This window comes from Lissotriton helveticus, chromosome 11, assembly GCF_964261635.1.
Source record: "Lissotriton helveticus chromosome 11, aLisHel1.1, whole genome shotgun sequence".
NCBI classification, from domain to species: Eukaryota; Metazoa; Chordata; class Amphibia; order Caudata; family Salamandridae; genus Lissotriton; species Lissotriton helveticus.
Window position 1 is genome coordinate 4,468,836 of NC_136072.1, and position 25,675 is coordinate 4,494,510.

Sequence of the window (25,675 nt, forward strand, 5' to 3'; positions counted from 1 at the left end):
AGAGTGCGGTGTGTGGGGGTGACTGAGTGCCGGGCGTCTGTTTACAGGGGCGTGTGCACGGGACTTTAAAAGGTGAGGGCGACGGTGCACGTGTGCATGTGACCGCGTCTCTGTGCCTGTGCACCTCTGTCCGTCTGCCTCGGTCTGTGCGTACTTCTCACTGTTCATCTGTCTGTGTACCTCTGTGTGACTGTGCACCCCTGTCTGTGTGTCTGGGCACCTCTGTGTGACTGTGCACCCCTGTCTGTGTGTCTGAGTTCCTCTGGCTGTGCAACTGTGTGTGTGCCTCTGCACTTCTGTCTGTGCATACCTGACTCTGCACGCCTGTCTGAGTGACTGTGCAAGCCTGTCTGTGTGACTGTGCAAGCCTGTCTGTGTGACTCTGCACGCCTGTCTGAGTGACTGTGCAAGCCTGTCTGTGTGACTCTGCACGCCTGTCTGAGTGACTGTGCACGCCTGTCTGTGTGACTGTGCACGCCTGTCTGTGTGACTGTGCACGCCTGTCTGTGTGTCTGGGCACCTCTGACTGTGCAACTCTGTGTGTGTAGCTGTCTCAGTCACTTCGAGTCAGTGTGTCTGTGTGCACCGCTGTCTGTGCACGCCTGCCTGTGTCTGTGCACGCCTGCCTGTGTCTGTGCACGCCTGCCTGTGTCTGTGCACGCCTGCCTGTGTCTGTGCATACCGGTCTCTGTGCCTCTGCACTTCTGTCTGTGCACCTCTGTCTGTCTGTGCGCCTCTGTGCGTCTGTGCACCTCTGTGTGTCTGTGCACACCTGCCTGTGTGTCTGTGCACCTGTGCCTCTCGGACCCCTGCGGCTCCCTGAACCCCGACAGACGGGGTTGCAGCTTCGGGGGGGCTCCAGCAGAGATGAAGGAGAAGATCAATCACCGATCGATAATCAATGAAGGGGAGGAGAACGAGATGGTAAGAGACTTCATACTCTCTAATGCTTCCAGCAGTGACGTCAGACCCGGGCTCAGCCAGTAGAGATGGTTGGGGAGGGACAGCACATACCTCAGCCCCCCTCATAGTGTCTGGATTACTTCCCAGTAATCTCCATTACTATGTTTCGGGGTATTCCCCCTTCCTTATTTCCTCTAGGGCTGCTGGCCCTGCTCCCGTCACTGCGATGAGTTGGACAAACCTAAACATTCATGCAGCCAAACTTATAAGTTGGCAGAGGTGACATGCCAGGGTATTGGCGGTTCTGACAGTCTGCAATATCCACTTCACCAACCTGCCACTGACTGCTGTCGAACTCTTTATGAACGGCGGCCTCCCTTGCGTGTGCCTCCATTGCCCGCGTGCCTCCATTGCTCACGTGCCTCCCTTACGCGCGTGCCTCCCTTGCGTGTGCCTCCTTTGCGTGTGCCTCCCTTGCGCGTGTGCCTCCCTTGCGCGTGTGCCTCCCTTGCGCGTGTGCCTCCCTTGCGCGTGTGCCTCCCTTGCGTGTGCCTCCTTTGCGTGTGCCTCCCTTGCGCGTGTGCCTCCCTTGCGCGTGTGCCTCCCTTGCGCGTGTGCCTCCCTTGCGTGTGTGCCTCCCTTGCGTGTGTGCCTCCCTTGCGTGTGCCTCCCTTGCGTGTGCCTCCCTTACGTGTGCCTCCCTTGTGCGTGCCCCCGTTACGCGCATGCCTCGGTTGCGCGTGTGCTCCCACTTCCGTTGCGCGTGCCTGTTACACATTCCTCCGCCTCTGTTGCATGTGCTTCCCTTGCGCGTGCTTCTCTTGCATGTGTGCCTCCGTTGCACGCGTGCCTCCGTTGCACGTGTGCCTCTGTAGCGTGCACCTCTGTAGCGCGTGCCTCTGTTGTGTGTGCCTCCATTGCACGCGTGCCTCCGTTGCACACGTGCCCCTTTGGGCGTGCCTCCCTTGAGCGTGCCTCCGTTGCGCATGAGTCCATTGCGCGTGCCTCCGTTGCGCACATATAAATTGTCCATCAAAAGTGCAGCACTCAGTGGGTTAAAAATGTCCAATACATTAATCAGTTCTTCGACACTCCTGATGGCAGTCAGTTGCCACACAATTTACATCATTTTATGGAGAATTAAAAACGTGCTGCCATGCGGGCAACGGAGGCACACGCTGCCATGCGGGCAACGGAGGCACACTCTGCCACGCATGCAATGGAGGCACACGCTGCCATGCGGGCAACGGAGGCACACGCTGCCATGCGGGCAACGGAGGCACACGCTGCCATGCGCGCAACGGAGGCACACGTTCATAAAGAGTTAGACAGCAGTCAGTGGCAAGTTGGTGAAGTGGATATTGGAGACTGTCAGAACTCCTATCAGGAGTATTGAAGAACTAGTTCAAGTTCAAGTTCATGCATTTATAAAGCGCACTACTCACCCAGAGGGTCTCAAGGCGCTAGAGGGAGGGGTTCATTGTTTATCGAATAGCCAAGTTTTCAGTTCTTTTCTGAAGGAGATGTGATTCTGAGTAAGGCGGAGGTGGGTGGGGAGTGAGTTCCATGTCTTGGCAGCCAGGAAGGAGAAGGATCTGCCACCCATGGTGGTTTTTCGGATGCGCGGGACTGCGGCGAGGGCTTGGATGGATGATCTAAGTTGGCGGGTGGGATAGTAGAAGGACAATCGGGAGTTGAGGCATTCTGGTCCAAGATTATAAAGGGCCTTGTGTGCGTGGGTAAGAAGGCAGAAAGTAATTCTTTTGTTGACGGGAAGCCAGTGGAGGTTTTTTAAGTGACCGGTGATGTGCTCTTGGCGCGGGATGTCTAATATGAGTCTCGCTGATGCGTTTTGGATGCGCTGGAGCTTTTTCTGCAATTTTGTTGTAATTCCGGCGTAGAGAGTGTTGCCATAGTCCAGTCGACTCGTGACCAGTGCATGGGTGACAGTCTTTCTTGTTTCGAGGGGGATCCAGCGGAAGATCTTTTTGAGAATGCGAAGGACGTTGAAGCAGGAGGACGATACGGCGTTGACTTGTCTGGACATTGAGAGAGAGGAGTCTAGAATGAAGCCAAGGTTACGTGCATGGTCAGTGGGTGTGGGCGCTGATCCCAAAGCGGAAGGCCACCAAGAGTCGTCCCAAGCTGAGGGGGAGGATCCAAGGATCAGTACCTCAGTTTTGTCTGAGTTGAGTTTTAAGCGGCTCTGTTTCATCCATTCGGCTACTTCTTTCATACCTTCGTGAAGGTTGTCTTTGGCGGTGTTGGGGTCTTTGGTGAGGGAAAGTACCAGCTGGGTGTCGTCGGCGTAGGAGATGATGTTGAGGTTGTGTCGACGTGCGATGGAGGCGAGGGGACTCATGTAGACGTTGAAGAGGGTGGGACTGAGTGAGGAGCCTTGAGGTACGCCGCAGATGACTTCGGTGGGCTCTGAGTAGAAAGGGGGGAGTCGGACTCTCTGTGTTCTCCCGGCTAGGAACGAGATGATCCAGTCCAAGGCTTTTCCTTGTATGCCGATGTTGTTGAGGTGTTGTATGAGGGTGTTGTGACAGACAGTGTCGAAGGCGGCGGAGAGGTCGAGAAGAATGAGGGCCACTGTTTCACCGTTGTCCAGGAGTGCTCGAATGTCGTCGGTCGCCGCAATGAGGGCGGTCTCGGTGCTGTGTTTGGCTCGAAAGCCGTTCTGTGAGGGATCCAGGGAGTTGTTGGATTCAAGGAATGCTGCGAGTTGGCTGTTGACGGCTTTCTCGATGACTTTGGCCGGGAAAGGGAGGAGGGAGATGGGTCGGTAGTTTTTCAGTTCTGAGGGGTCTGCTGTTGGTTTTTTCAGAAGGGCGTTGAGTTCGGCGTGTTTCCATATTTCTGGAAAGGTGGCTGAGTTGAAGGAGCAGTTGATGACATCGCGGAGTTGGGGAGCGATGATGGAGTCAGCTTTGTTGAAGATGTAGTGGGGGCAGGGGTCAGAAGGTGAGCCAGAGTGGATTGAGTTCATGAGGCGAATGGTGTCTTCAATGGTGATTGGGTTCCAGGAATTGAGGTAGTTAGTTGGAGGGGTGGGATCAGAAGGGGGTGGGGTAAGTTGGTCATTGGGAGTGTTCTTGAAGCTGTTGTGGATGTCGGCAATTTTGTTGTAGAAGAAGGAGGATAGCGCATTGCAGTGGTCTTGGGAGTTAGTGATGTCGTTGGATGCTGCGGGAGTGTTGGTGAATTCTTTGACGATATTGAAGAGTTCCTTGCTGTTATGAGAGTTGTTGTCGAGGCGGTCCTTAAATGCTTATTTCTTGGCGGATCGAATCAGTTGGTGGTGTTTGCGTGTGGCCGTCTTGAGGGAGGTCATGTTGTCTGAGGTTGGTTCTTTTCTCCAATTCTTCTCCAGGGTGCGGCAGGTCTTCTTGGATTTTTTAAGGTCATCATTGAACCAGGGAGCCTTTTTGCTGAATGATTTCAACTGGTGTTTCTTCAGGGGTGCTAGTTCGTCCGCACTGTGTGTAATCCATTGCCTGAGGTTTGTGGCCGCTTGGTCTGGGTCCGTTGTTAGGGTGGGAGTGTTTTGGCTGAGGGATGTGAGGAGTTGGTCGGTGGTGATTTTGTTCCAATTTCTTCGGGGAATGGGTTGTGGCCGGTTGTGGGTCAAGGTTGTTTTGTAGCTGAAGTGAACACAGCTGTGATCCGTCCAGTGGAGAGCTGTAGTGTGATCGAAGGAGATGTGCTTGCTGGAGGTGAAGATAGGGTCAAGCGTGTGTCCGGCTGTGTGAGTGGGGGTGTCAACGAGTTGTTTGAGTCTGAGATTGGACAGGTTGTCCAGGTCCAGGAGGGTGGTGGTGTTGTTGTCGAGAGTGTTGTCAAGGTGGTAGTTGAGGTCTCCTAGAAGAATGTAGTTCTCGGAGGCGAGGGCGTGCGGGTTGACGAAGTCAGTGATGTCGTCGCTGAATTGAGATCGGGTGCCTGGGGGCCTGTAGATGAGTGTTCCTCTAAGGGTGGTCCTGGGGTCGGTGTGGATCTGAAAGTGGAGGTGTTCGGCGATTGCAAGATTGTCGTCAGAGCTGGTTGTAATTTTGATGGTGTTTCTATGGACGATGGCGATGCCTCCTCCAGTTTTTTTAATGGTGCGGTCTTTTCGAATAATCTTGTAAGTGTCCGGTATGGCTATAGCGATGTCGGGGGCAGAAGATGCGTTCATCCAAGTTTCAGTGAGGAAGGCGATGTCAGGTGACACAGTGTCGATTAGGTCCCAGAGTTCGGTTGCGTGTCTGTGGACCGAGCGGGTGTTTAGTAGGATGCATTTCAAGTCGTTGGGTTTGGAGCTGAGTGTGGAGGAAGAGTGTTTGGTGAGGGTCCTGACGCAGTTGAACTTACAGGAGAGGCAGGAGAATGGGCCGTGGGTACGTCCTGGGGTAGCTACGCAGCATAGTGGGGTGCGTCCTGCATTGAAGGCGAGGAGAGTAGCGGCATCATAAGTTACTCTGGGGGGTTGGGAGCGGCATCGAGCAGGGGGACGGGCGCTGGGCGCGGTCCAGGCACGGACGGGCGCAGACGGGCTTACCTTTGGCGCACCTTTGGCGCAACTGGGGCGCGATCGCTGCGCGTGAACGCTGCACGTTAGAGGATCTACCATAAGTAGTTAGAGGAGGGGGAGGGGCGAGGGGTGGTCAGCTGGAAGGCGGGATGCGGGGTGGAGCTGCAGGCTGGGACAAAACAACAACAACAAAATGGCAGGCAAAGCGGAAGTGAGGGCGACGGGCTGGGGTGAGCAGGGTCGCCGGTCTAGTCAGTACCGCAAACAGCCAAGCCAGCAAATATGGGATAAGCGCACCGAACGAGGATACACACAACAACAATGTTCATTAATCACAATAGCGCTAGCGTTAGACTCAGATCCAACTAATTAAATGTAGGCACAATAGCGCTAGCGTTAGAATCAAATTCGACTAATTAGGCGCAGGCACAATAGCGCTAGCTATTGATTAATGAACTGATTAATGTATGGCCCAAACCATTGTGGAGAAACACCTACTAAATGGATTGATAATATCTGAGACAAGGTGACATCTAAAATCAACTTTACAACCACACATAAAGATGGCGGAGGTATGTGAACTATTTACAGAGAACTAATTGTCCTTTCTTTGTGGATAAACATGCCTCATCCAATAGGAGGAAGTCAGGCCACTTTAAAAGTGGAATGTGACACCAGTACGCCATATAAACATTGATAAAGGTGAGGATGCCGAAACGTGTCTGTTTGGGCTAATAAACTACATTTTTAACCGGCTGAGTGCTCTGCTATTGATGGACAATTTAAATATGGGCTGCCACACGTGCAACGGAGGCACCCGCTCGTAAAGAGTTTGACAGCAGTCAGTGGCAAATTGATAAAAAAAAAATATATATATTAAAAAAAAAAGCAGACAACTCTGGGTAGTGCTCAAGTTTAGGTGGAAAGCAGCTCCAGCATAGAGCACTCTCCACACCAGCAACACTCTAAATATATATATATTCACTGAAAAAACCATAGGTTATAGACCATATATAGTTAGGAATTAGCATTTAAAAAACCTTATTTTACTCACACAAAACCATTGAAATTCCATATATAGTTAGTTGCACTAACTATATATCGCGCACCCGCAATCCACTGCTGATCATGTCACATATTACATCATTCATGACATGGTCAGTGACATCACTGATGACATCACTGATGACATCTCAAATGACATCACTGATGACATCACTGATGACAACATCCAGTGACTGTATGTTTCTGTAAAGTTAAAATATGTCTTACATATTGAAGAATGAGTGGATGTATAAGTGTCTGGATGAAGGATTTAGTAGGTGCGTGACTGACTGTATGAGTGAGTGATTAAATGTGTCTCACTGAATGCATGGGTTAGTGACTAAACTGTCTTAATTTGTGCATCATTATGTCTGTTGTTCTGTAAACTGCTGCATGTGTTGATCATTAGCTATACGAGAGGCTATATGTGTTATTAATTGGTTGCCCAAGTATTTCTATGGGAGATTGAGTTTGTGTGGGGGTGGCTGGAAGGTGTGTGACTCTATGCATAGATGTGTGAGCAGTTTATTCACTAGGTGTATGAGTTCAAGAGTGCCTGTGGAAACAGCTACATAGGCAGTTGACTGTGTGCATGAGTGAATGGATATCTCAATGCTACATGTCATAGTAAGTACATATGTAAAACACAGTACATGTGAGAGTTGGCATATATAAATAACTGTGCATGAGAGCCACTGAATGAGTGAGTGGTTGTATCGATCATTGTGAACTTGTATCAGGGATTGTATAAGAGAGTAAATATGTGTTAGTATATGTTTCAATAAGTAAGGTGTGTTTAACTGTATAGTTGAAGAAATGGAGGTGAGATTGTTTCTTTGCATGACTGACTGGGTGTGTGAGTAACTCCATGGATGAGTGGCAGTGTGTGAGTGTCTGTATACACTGAGTGTATCTAAGGTTATATTAGAGTCTGAAGAGGTTTATCGTATTAGCACAAGAATGATGTCATTTGAGATGTCATCAGTGATGTCACTGACCATGTCATGAATGATGTAATATGTGACATGATCAGCAGTGGATTGCGGGTGCGCGATATATAGTTAGTGCAACTAACTATATATGGAATTTCAATGGTTTTGTGTGAGTAAAATAAGGTTTTTTAAATGCTAATTCCTAACTATATATGGTCTATAACCTATGGTTTTTTCAGTGAATTTTCAAGGTTTTGTAAATGCTAATTCCTAACTATATATGGTCTATAACCTATGGTTTTTTCAGTGAATTTCAATGGTTTTTTAATAGCAAATATCATAAGCTGTCGAATGTCAAGTACGTGGTAAGTGAAAACATTTTCGCGTTTATGCACACTGATCTGCTTTGAATGGTGCCCCCCCCCCTCATTTCTATTAGGAGTACTCTCTCTTTGCAGATAGTGAAAGGTAGTTAACGCAGGCCTTTGCCCCCGTTGTAATCCGTCGTGCCTGCTTCTCTCTCCATTTGATTGATTGTTATCCAAGTATTTACTGTTTTAGAATTAGTTCTCTTTGGTTCATTCTCTATTTACAAACAAACACAGAGTCGCAATACTCTGTTTAGTCTTTGCAGATAACGAAAAATCGTGTAAAAAAAAAGAAAAGGAATCGAGCAAAATCAGTAGGCCACTAATGGGATCTCTTTTTGACCTCGCTAAAATAGAAACATTAGGAACAACCCCTCATGACAAATACAAAACTAGTGAGATGAACTGAACTCCACACAATGATGGCTGCAAAACAGCTCGGCTCCGCCACCCACCCCGCCCAAAATAACGATAAAGAACGGCTGCCATGATTGGTTGCGGAATGACCACGACGGAGCTACAAAATGGTGCTGCTCTCATGCTAACCCCAGCTTCAGTCTGAAACATCCAGAAACACTGTAGACTACCAATTCGATCAGTTCTGGTAGCGCCCCAATGTAACCCGGTAGAGAAGAACTAGCCCTCCCCTCTTTGACTGATGGTTCTTGTTGCCTGTCCCTTCTGTTGTCATTTAACAGAACTATTTAGCCTGCTGAAAGGGGTTGTGTTCCGACCGCTGGTTGGTGGAGACATTTTGACTATATTCTGTACCTGCGTTGTCGCGTAATGCGTCATATGACGCGCCGCGTTAGCGCATCCGGAAGTCATCCGGGGCGCGCAGCGCGTAACGTAAGCATAACAAGTCATGTGACTTGTTAATAAAACTTTTCATTGGTTCATTTTACTTTTCTTATTGTAATGATGAAAGGCTTGGTCATATGACCTCAAAATTACGCTTTTCATTACTTCCGAACATTATTTTTTCTTAAATATATGTTATAATGTTCCAGGCTAATGTACTTTCCCGGAAATTTTACAATTGTCCTGCAAGTAAAATATATTCTTTTTTCGAGAAAAAGAGCGTTTCTTCGTCCCATGACGGAGCCGTTGAGCAAAAGAGGGTCGACCTGCTGTCTTAGTCGCCGATACGCCTGAATATGAGATTCTTATCGATCACTTTATGTTGCAGGAATAGAAAACACAACAGCCCTTGACCATTTATCTTTACTGCGTTCCTTCGTATTATACCTTTTACCCTTCATGTAATTGGTCTGCTTTATTTCACTTGCCTTTTAATGATTCTAAAACAGTCACTATTATTAAAAACTTTACCAATGTATATACTACTACCATGTTTTCTTTTAAAAACCTTTATTGTGAAAATTTCATTATACAAATACTTGCCTATAACCACGTGGGCCTGCCACAGAGCAAACTGTAATCGTATATGATGAATAGACATTTACACTGTAGAGGAACGTAACGGGCGGGCCATTAGGTTGCAAGAACTAAGGTGTCTAACAGTTACGGAATCGGTGGACGTACATTTTATAATTAAAATACGACAGGGCCAGTTACAATAAAATTATCTAGATATACATTTGCGGGCAAGTACCATGGGTGACGTTAATTCGAACTTTCAACAGTACAGTAATCAATAACACATCAGAACTTAATATCAATAGGGATGTCGAAATAGTCAATCAATTCTCGTCCCCGCCCGCCATGTGCTTCAAAACTGCATACGTATCTCGTGATTTCAAGGTTCTGCAACCAGTACACAACAAGGAGTTACGAGTCCCATTTATTCCGGCGCCATTTTGGGCGAGGACGGGCAGGTCCAGGATATAGTCAAAATGTCTCTACCAACCATCGACTATGATGATGTTCATATGCTGTATTTATTAGAGTAACACTCATCTGCCCACATGAAATTAATTTGCCACAATCTAAACATGTCATTTTAATCTTTCCAAAGTTCTTCTAAATATTTGGGACCGTTTCCCTTGCCTCTGAAGCTCTCAGTGCCACTTCTTTGATGAATGTACTAGCAGGTATGGGGTTCTCCTCCAAATCTCTCTTTTATGCAGCACTATAATTAATTGGTGCCACCTCTCCATATGACGATGCATGGTATAGTTACCACAACTATATTTTTTTTCGGTTCCTCTGGAGAGTTCATCGTGGCAGATGAAGCGTGTAACGTACCGGGCATTTACCTTTTTTTGCATGTACAGGAAAGGAAAAAAAAATCGAGCGTCCGAGTTCTAAGGTGTCCCAGGGCCATTTTAGTGGACCAGGCACAAATCCAAAGAACAGCCATCTCACAGGCTAATGGGGCGACCCACGCCGACTTTCAGCATTGTAGAATGACCACACCAGTACAGCAACTTGCTAGACATCACCTCGGTGCCATCCGGATCTCGGCGCCCCACTGCAGATGAAGTGCCTCTCAACTATGAAACCACCACGGTGACATCCGGATCTTGGCGCGTTGTGCTGCCTTCGGCCTATTCGCACATCGGTCCGCTACTGACGCCATCTCACAGGCTAATGGGGCGACCCACGCCGAGTTTCAGCATTGTAGGATGACCACACCAGTACAGCAACTTGCTAGACATCACCTCGGTGCCATCCGAATCTTGGCATCTCAACGCCTAGTGGTATCTTCCATACAAAAAATATTGTTACGCTGCCTTTGGCCCCATTCGCACATCAGTCCGCAACTTAGACATCACCTCGGTGCCATCCGGATCTTGGCATCTCAGCGCCTTGTGGTGTCAGTCAGAAAATATTGTTGCGCTGCCTTTGGCCCCATTCGCACATCGGTCCGCTACTGACGCCATCTCACAGGCCAACGGGGCGCCCCACGCCGACTTTCAACATTGTAGGATGGCCACAGAAGTGCGACAACTTACTAGACACCACCTCGGTGCCATCCGGATCTTGGCGCGTTGTGCTGCCTTCGGCCTATTCGCACATCGGTCCGCTACTGACGCCATCTCACAGGCCAACGGGGCGCCCCACGCCGACTTTCAGCATTGTTGGATGGCCACACCAGTGCGGCAACTTACTAGACACCACCTCGGTGCCATCCGGATCTTGGCGCGTTGTGCTGCCTTCGGCCTATTCGCACATCGGTCCGCTACTGACGCAAACTCACAGGCCAACGGGGCGCCCCACGCCGACTTTCAGCATTGTAGGATGGCCACACCAGTGCTGCAACTTGCTGGACACCACCTCGGTGCCATCCGGATCTTGGCGCGTTGTATTGCCTTCGGCCTATTCGCACATCGGTCCGCTACTGACGCCGCCTCACGTGCCAACGTATTTTCTCCGCATTTTATACCCTATGCCGCATAACAGGTCATGTGACTTGTTTATAAAACTTTTCATTGGTTCATTTTACTTTTGGTTTCCTAATGATGGAAGGCTTGATCATATGACCTAAAAACAACACTTTTCATTGGATGAAAACTTTTTTTTTTTTCCCAAACGATGAAAGCCCCACCTTGTTTCTGGATGTTTCAGACTAAACTGGCGTCAGCATGAGAGCACCACCATCTCGTAGCTCCGTCGTGGTCATTCCGCGAGCAATCATGGCAGCCGCTCCCCACCAGAAGCCTGCAGGAGTCGGGGCCCCCAAAACTTTTGATGAATTCTCAAGGCGGAGGGGACGCTTTCGAGAATGGGGTCCAAGACCTAGCAGACAAGCGTCCGATTTCCAAGGTGTCCCAGGGCCATTTCAGTGGACCAGGCCCAAAAAGGAAAGAGCCTGCCGCCATTTTGAGAGTCCTGTGACAGCCGCCTATCGCTGCACTGCAAGAGTGGGCGCAACTCAGCTGAATTGCGGCTTTTGACACAGTGGACCAAAAACGGACGGAATGGCAACTAAAACGGTAAAGGGGCGCCCCACTACAACAGATGACACTCCACCTGGAGAGGCCCGTTCACGCCGCCTCCCCCGGGGCGCCCCACGCCGTTATTCGGAGCAGCATTGTAGGATACCAAAACCAGTGCGGCAACTTACTGGACATCACCTTGGTGCCATCGTTCTGCTGCCTTGGAACTATTCGCACAACAGTTTGCTACTGATGACCCACCCCCCGCGACGCCCCACGCCGTTATTTGCTGGGTGGCAACTTACTAGACATCACTTTCGTGTCATCTAGATTTCGGCGCGTTCTGCTGCCTTGGAACTATTCGCACAACAGTTTGCTACTGATGACCCACCCCCCGCGACGCCCCACGCCGGAAATCTGGACGTTGTGCTGCGTTGGGACTATTCGCACAGCCGACCGCTACTTCGTTGTTTTTCCCTAAAAATGTTTATATGTTATTACTATTTTTGTTTTCTTGTATATATTTATAAATTATTAAAGTTTTATAATCTTACTACTTTGTCGGAGTGCTATATATTTTTAATGTGACACATAATTGTAAAAACTTTGATGTACAAAGAGTCATCCCTGGAATCTTCCGCTTCACGCTCGGTCCCCTCCCCAATCACAATACAGGATGGTTTTCAGATAATAGCAACGCTTCTGCTGTGACGGATCTCATCGAGTGTGGGCCTTGATCTACTATAACTCCTTTGAAGAGGGGTGATTCTTTACAGCTGTGGCCATAAACTACATCTGCAGGGCTAGCTGATAGCCTAGGACCGGCCTGGACAATCGGACACAGAGGAAAAGGAGTGTCAGAGGGTGCGGTAGTGAATAGGGCGAAAGGGAGGTGTCGGGCGGGCACAGGGTGTGATTCTCAGGGAAGAGCAGCGCAGATGGGGGGAGGTTTATTACCCATGCATAAGACAGAGAGCGGGGGTGACCACTGCCTGGGTGAGATGCTTGCGAGGGTGGGGAGCCATGCTAAGGATCGACAGCGTGCACAGAGTGGGTCTGGTCAAGGCATCTAAAATGGCTGCCGTGCACGACAAAAGTGTGGCATTTGAAAAAAGACAAGATGGCGCAGACAATGTTTTTCAACACTTCCTGATTTCCTTCGAATCGAACGTTAACAGACGTTGGGGCATATTACCAAAGTTAAGCGATATTTATCCCTAACGATGCATTGCAAAGATTTTTTTACCGTCAGAAATTATCGCAGATAAACCTTGCTATTATCAAGGTTTATCGCAAATACGATAAAAAACGACCGCAATGCATTAATATCGCTGAAAACTCAGCGATATTCATGCATTACCGAGCTAATGCTCTTAGCCATGTTATCCACCTCCCATTGGATAACATGGCTAAGAACTGCTCAGGGCAGCTGTTACTTTTTGGAGATATTCGCGCTTATCTCGAATATTTCCAAAAGTTGATAATAGGAGATAGCGATGTTAGCGACTGTTTCCAGTCGCTAACATCTTGGCATGCCCACTTTGCATGTCATTAGTGATAAATATCACTCACATGCAAAGTGGGGCCCAAGATGGTCGCTATCTCCTACTAGCCGTCGCTAACTGGTGTTAGCAACAGCTAGGTAATACAGATATAATTTTATCTCCGCGAAGCGGAGCGCTGTTACAGATATATATCTTGTTTTTGAACGTTAATTTCTCAAAATGCACTGAAGCACATATATTGAGACCTAGCAAAGGCACATCGGGCTACCAGTCCCTAATATTTTACCAAGTTTCGTGCAAATCCATTCAGCCGTTCGATTATTATTATTATTATTTTTTTTTGCCCCGTGGGGCCCTTTTAAAACCTCCACATCAAACCTAGGGGGTCAGCGAGGATCTACTATGCCCCCTTATGGTCATTTGCCCCTTCGCTTTGGCCTCCTCTTGTCTCTCGATCCTACCGAGAGACAAGATGGCGGCCGCTACGTACTGTTTGGAATGTTTACAGACACCGGAGAGCCAATCAGCTTCGCTTCGCAAAGCTCCGTAACGCGAAAAGTACGCGAAGCGGTGCGCTGTTACAGATATATATCTTTTTTTGAACGTTAATTTCTCAAAATCCACTGAAGCACATATATTGAGACCTAGCAAAGGCACATCGGGCTACCAGTCCCTACAATTTTGCCAAGTTTCGTGCAAATCCATTCAGCCGTTGGATTATTATTATTATTATTTTTTTTGCCCCGCGGGGCCCTTTTAAAACCTCCACATCAAACCTAGGGGGTCAGCGAGGATCTACTATTCCCCCTTATGGTCATTTGCCCCTTCGCTTTGGCCTCCTCTTGTCTCTCGATCCTACCGAGAGACAAGATGGCGGCCGCTACGGACTGTTTGGAATGTTGACAGACGCCGGAGAACCAATCAGCTTCGCTTCACAAAGCTCCGTTGCGCGAAAAGTACGCGTCCTGGAGCGCTGCCCGGTCCGCTGTTACAGATATATATCTTTTTTTAAACGTTAATTTCTCAAAATCCACTGTAGCACATATATTGAGACCTACAAAAGGCACATCGGGCTACCAGTCCCTACAATTTTGCCAAGTTTCGTGCAAATCCATTCAGCCGTTCGGGCTAAAAGTGAGGCCAACCGCCCTATGGAAAACTCAATGTTAAAAACACGTTTTGGGACCCCCCTTTTTTCTCGACCCCCCCTGGACGAACCCCCCCCCAATTTTCAGGGGCTGCTCAGAAACAAAATGTGCCATTTTCCTGAAAATTTCAGCCAATTCCGTCCACAAACGCCAAAGTTATTAGACATAGAATTTTCAAAAATCCCATAGAGAAAAAATCCTAACTATATATACCTACTGGCGACCGCCAGTAGGTAATATATATATATATATGACATAGAAGCCAACTGTAATAATTATACACCACCGCCTTCTCTATATAGTGGTAGCTGATGAGTTGATGTTTTGGCCACAATATTTTGTCCAACAGACACCCAATGAGGGGCTCTCTGAGAGTAGGGGCTAAACCCAAAGCAGAAGGGCAGTTTTAAAGTGTTTCTTGGTGTGCACAGAGTAAATAGCCACACCCTTTTATCACAAGAAGTGTGAACTTGTAGGGGCAGCACCGTCCGGACTCTACAAAGGGAGGCAAAGTGGTTTGGACCAACTACCACTGGCTCATGCAGCACTACCATTACTACTTGAGTTAGGGTTCAGGAAGAGGGGCTGATGTGGGGCAGTCTTGGTGAGGCTGCTGTCCAGCTGCTGGGCTCTCTTCTGGCAGGGCAGAGTTGCGTTGACACAAGGGTTGGTACACTACCGCTGCGGTTTTAGGGATTGTTGTTGTAGTGGTGAGTTGAATCAATACAAGAGTCGGTCCTCAGCTACTGTGGTTCTTGTACCAGCAGACAAAGGCTACTACAGCCTCTAGCAGGTAGGGGCCCCAGAAGAGGGGGTCCGGGCGGGGGCTGATTTCCCCGGAGCTCAGGAACTTATTACAGAGCCGGAAGCCGCCAAATTCCTGCCAAGGGGCCGCCACGCACATATGTATCCATCCTCAGAGGATTATTATATTAATGATATATATTGGCATGGTGGCCCCTGGGGTTTGGCGGCCCCTTACAGGTGCACAGCTTGCACATGCCTAAGGCCGCCCTTGTATCTTGCACCACACTTACCTGACGTCTAACCAGCTCCACAAAATGTTCTCACAGCAGTGACCTGATGTGTCAAACTGAAGGGGACACCTTGATGCATAGATGTGGTTGTGCCCTTCTTATTAACCGAGGGTACTGGGATTAACTGGGTGTCTGCCCGGCAGGGAGGTTCTTCTTGAAACTGAGGCTTACCTACTAGGTCTTCATGAACCCAAGAGTAACCTATAGGGCTTTTATAAACCCAAGCCTTACCTACTGGGTCTTCATGAACCCAAGACTAACCTATAGGGCTTTTATAAACCCAAGACTTACCTACTGGGTATCAGTGAACCCAAGACTAACCTATAGGGCTTTTATAAACCCAAGACTTACCTACTGGGTATCAGTGAACCCAAGACTAACCTATAGGGCTTTTATAAACCCAAGACTTACCTAATGTGTCTCCATGAATCCAAAACTTACCTACTTGGCCTTCATGAACCCAAGTCTGAGGGACCTAATTCTGCCCTGTGCTTAAACCCTTGTTTAATCATGTGATCGAATTAGGAGTACAGTTTTATTTAACACATCTAATAATTATCGGATGTATTAAGCTCCATGGCCATATACCTTCTAGACACTACGGTCAGCGCCAAGATGCTCCGTGGAGTGTAAGTTGCGCTTTATAAAAATAAATTACATTACATTACATTACAAATAACCCAACATTTATTAAATTTGGTCCGGACAAACTTGTCTACCTTTAACACTGGAAAACATATGGTAATTTTCTTATCATGTGATTTTGGTGCATTCAACATCACAATCCTCACTTCCTACCCCATAAACTCATTATAGGTGTTCTTTAATGCACCAACGTACCCCGTGGTATTGTTATTTATCAAGGGCGATTAATTAAGTCCTCAACTTATAATCAGACTCTTAGTTATCGGGTTTTCTTGAACCAGAGAGTTACCTATCTGGTCTCATGTTAAGGACGTAAATAAAAAATAATTGATGGCAGACTCGTTGATCGAGGGCTGCTGTTGGCCGACTGTGGAATTTACTCGACGTGGAAATCTAGCACTGCCCCACGGATAAAAGAAAGGAAAACAGCGGCCTCTGAGTGGGTGCAGATTAGATGATGAGGGGGTGTGGGTGGGGGGGGTCAGAATGACATTGGGAGGTCTATCGTTACATGACCATCAAGGAATATAACAAGCCTGCCTTGAATTTCCTTGTTGAAATGTGAAGGACCATGCATGGTTGAAACGTCTCATCATCTGGAGACCTCCCTAAGTTGTCAGGTGTCTACAGGATTGCTGTTCTCCTCAATACACTAGTGTACCACAGAGAAGGCGCTGTCGCCATCGCAGGAGATATCGCTGTGACTCTCTTGTTTAATGTTTTTTTTTTTACGGCAGTGGCTCTAGTTATGGTTTGTGCAGTGAATTATAACTGGCCAATTTCAAGCTTTTTAAAATTTTATTTCATAGCTATACTTCACTTTAACCACAATTTCTAAAGGGATTTTCTGAGATTTTTTTAAACACAGGGTAGGATGATATGAGCAGAGAAACCATGACATTTTCCAATATTTTTGTGACTCTATTTCTTCGTGTTCCATTGCGTCCAGCGTAGAGGAGGTCAGTTGCAGGACTGGTCCTCTGGGGGGGACCATGATGCGCCTTAAACTCAAAGTTAGGATTCCTGATGACTGGCCATGTGGCAGTGAGGGCTGCTGCTGCCTGCAGCAGGGCATGGGTTCTGATTGATTCAACCCTGACCTCTCATTTTGCCCCTATTATGTAGAAATCCAGAGTGGCCCCCTCTCCTAGAAAAGGCCAACTTCCACCTTTCAAAACTGACTGTCAATCACACATCTACCAGGCTGGGGCAAGCTGCTCCAGGAGCTGGTACCTGACCGCAGCTGCACTTCCACAGTGTTCGGGGGACTCCAGTCCTTCTGGGGGTGCAGTCTGGTTCTTCATGACACCCATTTTATTGAATGTATCGGGCACTCTTTTAGTGGCTAACCCTGCCGCTTGTATACAGGCCCCTCTCCTGTTCAGAGGAGACTCCGCGTATGACTGTGCCGGATGGTGCCCACCGTGGGGGTGTTTGTGTCCATCTAACAACTGATGGTTCATCATTTCATAAAGCTCAAGGCTGATGGTGGAGAGTAACTCTGAACATTGGAACCAGAGTGTATGGCCTCTTTTAATGGTGTGCCACTGGACCATGTGCCAAGGTAGAGGTGTTGGGGTTCACATTGCAGTTGTCTCTGGGGGTGCCGGTTGTGTCTGTTTCTAGCTGCTGCTTCCACCTAACCATCTTCTTAGGATTTCCCCTTTCTCCCAAAAGAACATCAAGCCTCCTTATTTTCCTCCAGCATTTAATCAGAGTGGATTATTATGCAGGTTACATCTCAATGAATTCAGAACTTTGCAGTAGCACAGAGAGGAAGACTCAAAAATGATGCTGTCTCTGAAACTGAACTCCACTGGTTGTTAGTGTAGAAAATCGTCAATTTTAACTTGTTTGTACCCGACCCACACATTGGCCTGGTTCACAAAGGTAAGCTCCACTTTTGAGTAGGTTTACACATTGAAGTAAGTTTACTACTTTTGGTATTCATAAATTCTAAAAGTAAACTTCCTGCAGAAGTGCATATTACATATCCTCACCCCCTGGAAAGGCATTTGACTAACTGTTGTCTAGGTGGGTGACATGCCTCCCGACACCCATCCGGACCCTCCCTAAATCCAACTTACTCCTCTCCAAATCCTATCCTCTTTAGTAGTAAGTCTGCCCCTTTTCCCTTCCAGTCCTGTTTCCCTCCCACATTTATGACTAAAATCTATAATTGCATAATATCTGAGGCTCCGCAGTCGCGATGGAGAACTCCCCACTTATAAGCATAGGTAAACCGTACACTTTGTAGCACATTTTATAGTGCTATGAAATGTACTACAAAGCGCCGTTTGTGCATTAGACCGATTGGGGTATGGACTGGAGGCTGCTGCATTTGGTAACAATCTCAGACACTGAGCTCTTGCTGGTTGCTCACACACAAGGACCTTATTCTTCTCTTATCCCTTGTACCGCAAGGAAGACCTCTGTAGGTGGCTCTTTCAGGCACCTCCCCTCAGGCTTTGGAGTAACCTGCTCCTGGAGTTAAGGAGAATTGTGAACAATTCGGCCCCTAGAAGGGCTCTCCAGGGCTTTTATGCTGCGAACGGGTACCGTCAATACCCTGTGTTTTTGTCCATGGAGAGGTCAATAGTAAAACACCTAGTAAAACACGCGCACCACAATTTTTTAAACCGACCGGACCCACAAAGGTATTGATGGGAGAGATCAGGTTTATTCCTTAAACCTGACGCATTGTGGTATTTAGTAGTGAGATCAGATGACTTCTCAAATTAAATGAATAACACAGGTCTTATATTTATAGGATCCCTTTGAATCGAAGGATATCATTTGAAGGATATATCCACATTTTAAAACATGTGCACCATAATTGGTTGGAACACACAAAGGAAGTCAACCTGACCAATAAAAGGTACCAATTGGTGAGATTTCCATCTAGTTTATATGGATTCTGATCGCCCAGGGTTAAGATTAGCACCTGAGGCAAAATCTGTTTGTGTAATAGATATAAATTAAATTCGCTAAATAAAACGATGTAAGAAATAGGTAGTGCTCACTGAACCAACCCACTTTAGGACCAATGAGTCATGAACTTCCTTCTCTCTTTTTTGTTTTTGTTTTAAACTATTTCAGATTAAATTGAGTTTTTAAAGCAACAAAGAATATGATTTACAAGTCCTGAAGAAGGCGGAGATATAATCGCCGAAACGCTGCGTCTACACTTGTTTTATTTAATTGGAATCTTTGTTTTTATTTAAGTACAATTGTACAATATTGTTTTATAAACTATACTGTTTGAGATACAAAATATAAATGTATAACTGGATACCGATGTGTGAACATTGATGAGATTGTGAATTGTATAATACCAGATCATTATCAAAGTTAATCTATCTCCAGGAGATTTTCATAAACAATAATATTTTTATGTAAATGTTTTTAATATGTATTTAATGTAATAAATTGATTTAAACATATTAAACATTGATCTATAGTTACTTTCAGAGAATGTTTTGGTTCAGTGGATACTATTTGATTGACATTATTTTAAAATCAAAGCCCAGAGGGAAAACTTATTGTGTATAACAACAAGGGTCCATGTCAGCGGATCAAGCTTGATGGGGTGGGTGAACAGCCAATTTACGGCATATCACCTGGTCCTCCAAACTATAAACAATGGCCTATACGCGGCAGAGTTTTTTTACAGCTCAGTCTATACATCTCACAAATCTCCTTGAGACGCTCTTGTGTACAAGCTGTCTCAGGTGTGATCCTGGGCCATACTATGCATGGAAAAAGTTCTCTTCATTTGAATCAGCGCAGCACTGCTTGATGTAATATGTGTGTGTGTGTCTTACTTTCCACAGGAGATCTTTGGGTACAGAGCCAATGCCGGCTGGATTGCGCTGTGTGTTGCGGGGTACATCCTGTCCGGGGGAGTCCTTCTCCTGCTCTTCTACTGGAAGCCAGAGTGGAGTGTGTGGGCGAACTGCACCCCCTGCTCCCTGAAGGAAGCTAATGTTGTCCTACTCAGGTCAACGGTAGGTGTCACTGTATTGTCTGCCCATCTTGTGTTGAGAACCTAATTCTTCAAATAGCAGAGTTTCAAATGTGTAGCCCATTTCACACACTGTCACGCTCACCTGCCCAAAGAATACACCCATCCACTCATTCCCATGAAAAAACCCACCTACTCCCTCTCTCACCCACCCACTCACTCACCAGCTACTCCATTGACCTGTTCACTTGCTCACACACTTACATGCATAGCTGACTGAGTGATTCACTTACCTATTCACTTGGTAAACCACCCTCCAACTCTCTTATGCAAACACTAAATCAACTTCCAGGGCTAGACCGGTATGGTATCTCCCCTTGTCCCCTCCTCAGTGACCATTAAAATCTTCTGAGGTCAAGCTCTAGAATGTTGAGGACCAGGATGGCAGATTGGGCTGGGCTGTTGCATGATGGTCCTGTCACCAAGCTATGGCTCGGGTGCCATGAAAAGAACTTGAAGATAGCAGCATTGCGGCCTCCTGTGGTGTTCAGTCCATCTCACATTGGCGACGAGGATGGGATGCCAAGAGGGACAAACCAGCCTGCTTCAGCGTCAATATTTTTGGACTTGGAATACTGTACTGTTTTGTCTTCAGCTACATTGATCTGTAGTGATAACTCTGGATTTAGAGAGACTATCTCCCTTCTGGCAGATGGCTATGAACTTTGAGGACTGGGATACCTGATTTTCATCTACCGCTCAGGTGATTAACTCTTTGAGGTTTCGGATGAGATTCATTTTTGTGCCCTTAACTCATCTGAGATATTTGGCAGTATTAAGTCTGGCACCACATAGATGAAGCTTCCTCCATCCAGATGGGGAAGGGCTTAGTAGCTTCTTTCTGGTATGCAGAGTGTGAGTACAAACCTTGTTCCTCTATCAGATGTGATTTCCTAATATGCACAAAAGTCATCAGGCCGCACTGCAGCAACGCGTGAGTCATAATCTCTTCAGACGTGCATACAAAAGAAAAGGAACAGCTCTATGCATACAACCAATTGCCTACTTATTTGGGTGTCACCTAATGTGTTGAAACTCTTTGTCCCACTAAGACATCTCAGGTACTGTTCAGTTGTACGCCCTGTACTCAGAAATCGTTGAAGTTCAGCACTTTTACCACAATCAGTGATCCACACGTTTCCAGTGGGCTCACTGTGTATTAACAGTTGGTCTGAGTCTATGCATCAGAACAACAGTAAACAGGAGTCGAAGGAAGATGGTGGACATCAGGATAGCTCAGTGAGCCGCACACTTGTCGTGGACCGCTCTTGTTTTATTTTACCACAATATTCGTTGGAATTCATTCTCTTCCTGTCAATTCTCTTACTCTTTACATTCTATGAATGTGTGGCAACTAAAGAGGAAAAGATGACTGTATCATTATAAGAAGTGATTGTGAGTTCATTTTAAAGTTTTTTTTTTCGTTCTTCCCGAACCAATAGTAACAGGATACCTTGAACGACATTGCCCGTCCTTAGTATTTTTGGTAAATCAAGGTGATCCTCCAATGATCTAAAACAAATGAAAAAAGGTATTTAACAACTATGTATCTGTATGTGGAGCAGATTTAGGAACAGAAAGGAAAGTAGAAATATTACTGCACTGTTTGGGAGCAGAAGGCTAGGACATTTCAGAACACCTACCTGAGTTAAGTGGGGATGAATTTAGAGGTTTAAATGTATTTATAATTTCCATGAAGCAATTAGACAATAATTTCCCAACACGAATAGGTACAATATTGAAAAGATACAAGTTTCTTCAGAAAGAAAAAAAACCTATGACTGAGCATTCTCAGGAGCAGCCCCTAGAATCTGGAACTCACTTCCCCCGAATATCACAAAAATTCCAAACTGAGCAATTTTTAAGAGAGAAACCAAGATATTTCTAATGAGTAAGTTCCTTCCATAGTCATTATCTCTAGGAGCTATCTCTTCATCTCAGAGAGGTCCAAGATGTTCCATTGACTGGAGAATATAGAAGACAAAGGAAAAGACACTTTAAACAAGCACATAGAGGAAGACTTTATACTCCTCTCATAACTATTATCTAACCTACCTCAGAACTTTGTTTTATTCTTTGTAACCTTGTAATCCCAGTGAACCATTATGATAGTATACCTAACTAAAACTGTATAATGTAATCTCGCTCTTGTAATGTGAACCTCTCTGATACCCAAGGGTCTTGTTCGCGCTATAGAAAACTGTATAATAAATAAATAAATAAATAGAACGTAGAAGAACCTGTCTCAGCAGTGAGGAAATAAGCTGCTACATGCAAATTTGGTGCAGCGTCTGATGAACGTATACGAGACCAATTTTTACTAACCTGCAATATAGATAGAATAAGAGAAGAAATGTGGTTGAATGATGACCCCCCCTTTAAATTAAGTTCTAATATTAGCAAAACAGGTAGAACATACGCTGATGTGTGTGAAAGAAATAAAGAATCTGACTCTGCATAAAACTAGTAATGAAAAAGTTGAGGTAACTGTAGTCAAGAGAAAAAAAAAACTAGAAAACAAGTGAGCATATCTCAGTGCTACACGGACGGTGCTATAGTTGTGGCGTGACAGGGCACATGGCCAATTCAAAAGAATGTCCTGCATAGAAAGCTATGTGCAATAGAAAGGGAACACTCTATGGTATGTTATAAAAGTCAGAAAACATTCAAGAAAAATAGCAGTCAAAATGTTATGGAGATTTGTGCTGAAATAGTACTACAGATGGACAACTCACATACAAGCAATCCAATGGATGTCGTAACAGTAGACAAAGCGGAAGTCGAAGCGATGTTCGACTCATGTTCCAGTTTGATGACAATTTCAGAAACAAATTCTAGTGAAGGTTTCGAAGGTGCCGTCTTTCTGTATGACATGGATATCTGTGTGGCTGTTCATGCTGAGATGGGGTTACCCTATTTATCTGACCTAATTAAAATACAGCCAATACTCTTATGGCATCTGGTCTTCGGAGAAAACCACCTTTTAACAGGGACAACATAAGGGATTGTGTCAAATTACAACGTGCACTCAGCATACCTTGGGTGAAGTATATTAAAGACTTCATGAGTGACTTAGGTGACCCAGAATATTATGAAAAGGCTGAATTCATAGAGCACATTAGTAAAAAAAGACCTCAAAAGAGAGTGCATGATGTTATTGAAGTCTTGAAGTCTATCCTCGGAAATATTGAAGTCGACCATATGTAACAACCAAATGATACTGACTGCCTATAATATACAGCCTTACTTACAACTCATGGAAGCGACACAGGATAGATTTGTTTTAACTCATTTTAGGTACGGCATTTTGCATCGCTTAACACGCTTTCCTGTAAAAAAAAACTGGCCAGACGCACTTTGTAAATGCCCATGTGGCAGTATGTCACATCAGACAATTCACGTAGTGCTCTTCTGTAAATTTTATGAAAATCCTAGAGAGGTCTGGATCTTACCGAATGTAAGGACCCTCGGCTTAAGGAAATGTCGCCCAGCTTTTTTTATCCATCCAGCTACTAGCGGATGAGTACACTATGCAGTCTATGGCAATGTTTTTAAAGAAGGTGATCAGATGCAGGAAGGCCATTAAACTGTGATTCTTTGGTGATGTAAATATGATTGAATTTCATGACATGTTTCTTTTTAGCAGTAGTGACTGTTGCTGAAGGCTTTTATTTAACTAGGATTTTTATATACTTAATCAATTTGTACATGATTTTTAGCCAGTAAACAGTAATTGTTTTCTGTATATGTATTTTGCTTCAATGGTTTTCACTGATGAAATCGAAAATACGTTATTGAATTGACATGTATATACAGCTGGGGGGTTATGGAGGTCAACCCATTAGTATGATGGGATATTTCCAAGAAAATATCAAGTACAGAGATAGAGAGGCACACAAAAATGTACATGTGTCAATGAAGAGTGACAGTATCTTAGGTCGGCCTATTCAAAAGGACTTGGGTGTATACTTGGACCCAAACACAAGTCCACAGATTCAAGTACAAGAACACATGAATTTAGTGAATAGGTTCCTAGACGATTTCTGTGGCAAACTTGATTGGCTTAAAACGTATATACACACTATAAACTTATATTAAGGAGCAGTACCAGTAGCTTCTAAGGTAAGGAGATTACCTATAAAAATACTAAATGCAGTAAGGAGTTAATTGGAAGCTTTTTAAAGTCTAGATATGATAGAACCTGTTGAGGCTACCAAATGGATTGGACACATTATAGCAGGTCACAAATCCTAAAACAAAATATGGTTGTGTGTTGAGCTGATGGTTCTGAACAGAGATATGATTGTGCACAGAGTTACCTTTCCCTCCATCTTGCAATGTATATCTTAGAGTTTGTATTGACCTGGAGAAACATGTTAAAGCAGAGTGTGTAAGAGTCTGTTGATTCAACATTGTGGCATTCACCATTTGTACCAGCACACAAGACAAACAGTGATCTAAGAATGTGCATAGATCTTATAAGTCTGAAAGATGATATGGGTAGAGACCTTTACTCTTTTTCTTATTAACCATTTTTTAGGTGTTAGTGGAAGAGCTTCTTGGTATACCAAATTGGAAATGGACGTGGTGTATCACCATATAATGTTGGAACCCATGTTGAGGCACTATACTGCTTTCATAGCTCACAAAGGCATGTACCTATTCTGTTGTGTGCCCTTTGGTTTGGCATCGGCAGCACCAACTTTTCAAAGAGGTGTTTCTTAGATGCTAAAAAAATAACCAATGCAACTGCTATCCAAGATGGCATTTTAACTTTAGGTGTCATGATAAAAAAGCATGATCAAACTGTTGCGAAAGACCTGGAAATATGACTAGGAAAAAGAGTCATTCTAAGAAAAGGAAAATGTATCTTTAGAGTAATTGAAATAGAGTTTTTAGGTCATGTCTTGTCCAGTGGTGGAGTCAAAATCAGGTCAGTGTTCAGTTATTGTATTGTCAAGGCTTCATCTCCCATTTACAAAGAACAGTTGTGATCCTTTCTGGCATATGTGAATTCTATTGGACAATTTGTGAAAGGAGATTGATACCAGTACATTTGGTTTGGATGCTGTATTCCCTCACATTGATTGCTACAACGACTACACCATGGGGTTTTGCATTAATGACTTCAAGTCTAACAGAGTATCATTACTCTATGCGGTAGAGAAGGTGATATTAGCCTGTGTATGGAGTGCCAGGGGGCATCCTTACAGATAGTAGGCTCCTGTTAACTTCTCATATTATTTGTGATTTATTTGGAGAAAAGTAGTGTGAAGATCTGATGACTGTTTTGTAACGTCCTCAGAGCAACAGGTTGGTTGTAAGATTTAATTTTGTTTGAGTGTAATGTGTGCAAAGTGCGGTTAGATGCAAAGAACATGTTGCTTTGGCTGGACTGACCTTTTGTGGGCCTATAGGTCAACTCCAAACCTTTTGAGTTGAAGCATGGCAGAGTGGCATCCTCAGGGTTGCATCCTAATTGTTTGCATGCTTGGGTTCCACAAGTAATTTATATTCCTAGGTTTTGGGAGAAAGCTGAGAGTGCGAAGGAAACAAGATGCAGGACCAGTCCGAACGATGTGGATAATACATCCAGATCTCCTTATTTTGTTAGAGAAGAACTGGTCAGGTTGAAAGCGGCTAATCGGACATTCTGGTGCAGTTCTCAAACTCAATAGTAGTTCAGATACAAACTTAGGTCTTTGTTATTT

The 25,675-nt window shown here is 45.4% G+C and overlaps 1 protein-coding gene across 1 annotated transcript in view; it reads left to right on the plus strand.

The window, feature by feature from the left end:
* Window positions 1–761: 761 nt before the first annotated feature.
* The window catches only part of LOC144792953 (putative cation-transporting ATPase 13A4), a 254,179-nt gene continuing 229,265 nt past the window's right edge, over window positions 762–25,675 (plus strand). The window contains exons 1-2 of the mRNA XM_078668165.1: window positions 762–924; window positions 19,774–19,947. Of these exons, the coding sequence (XP_078524291.1) occupies window positions 868–924; window positions 19,774–19,947 (231 nt within the window). The 5' untranslated portion in view covers window positions 762–867. The remainder of the gene's footprint in view (window positions 925–19,773; window positions 19,948–25,675) is intronic.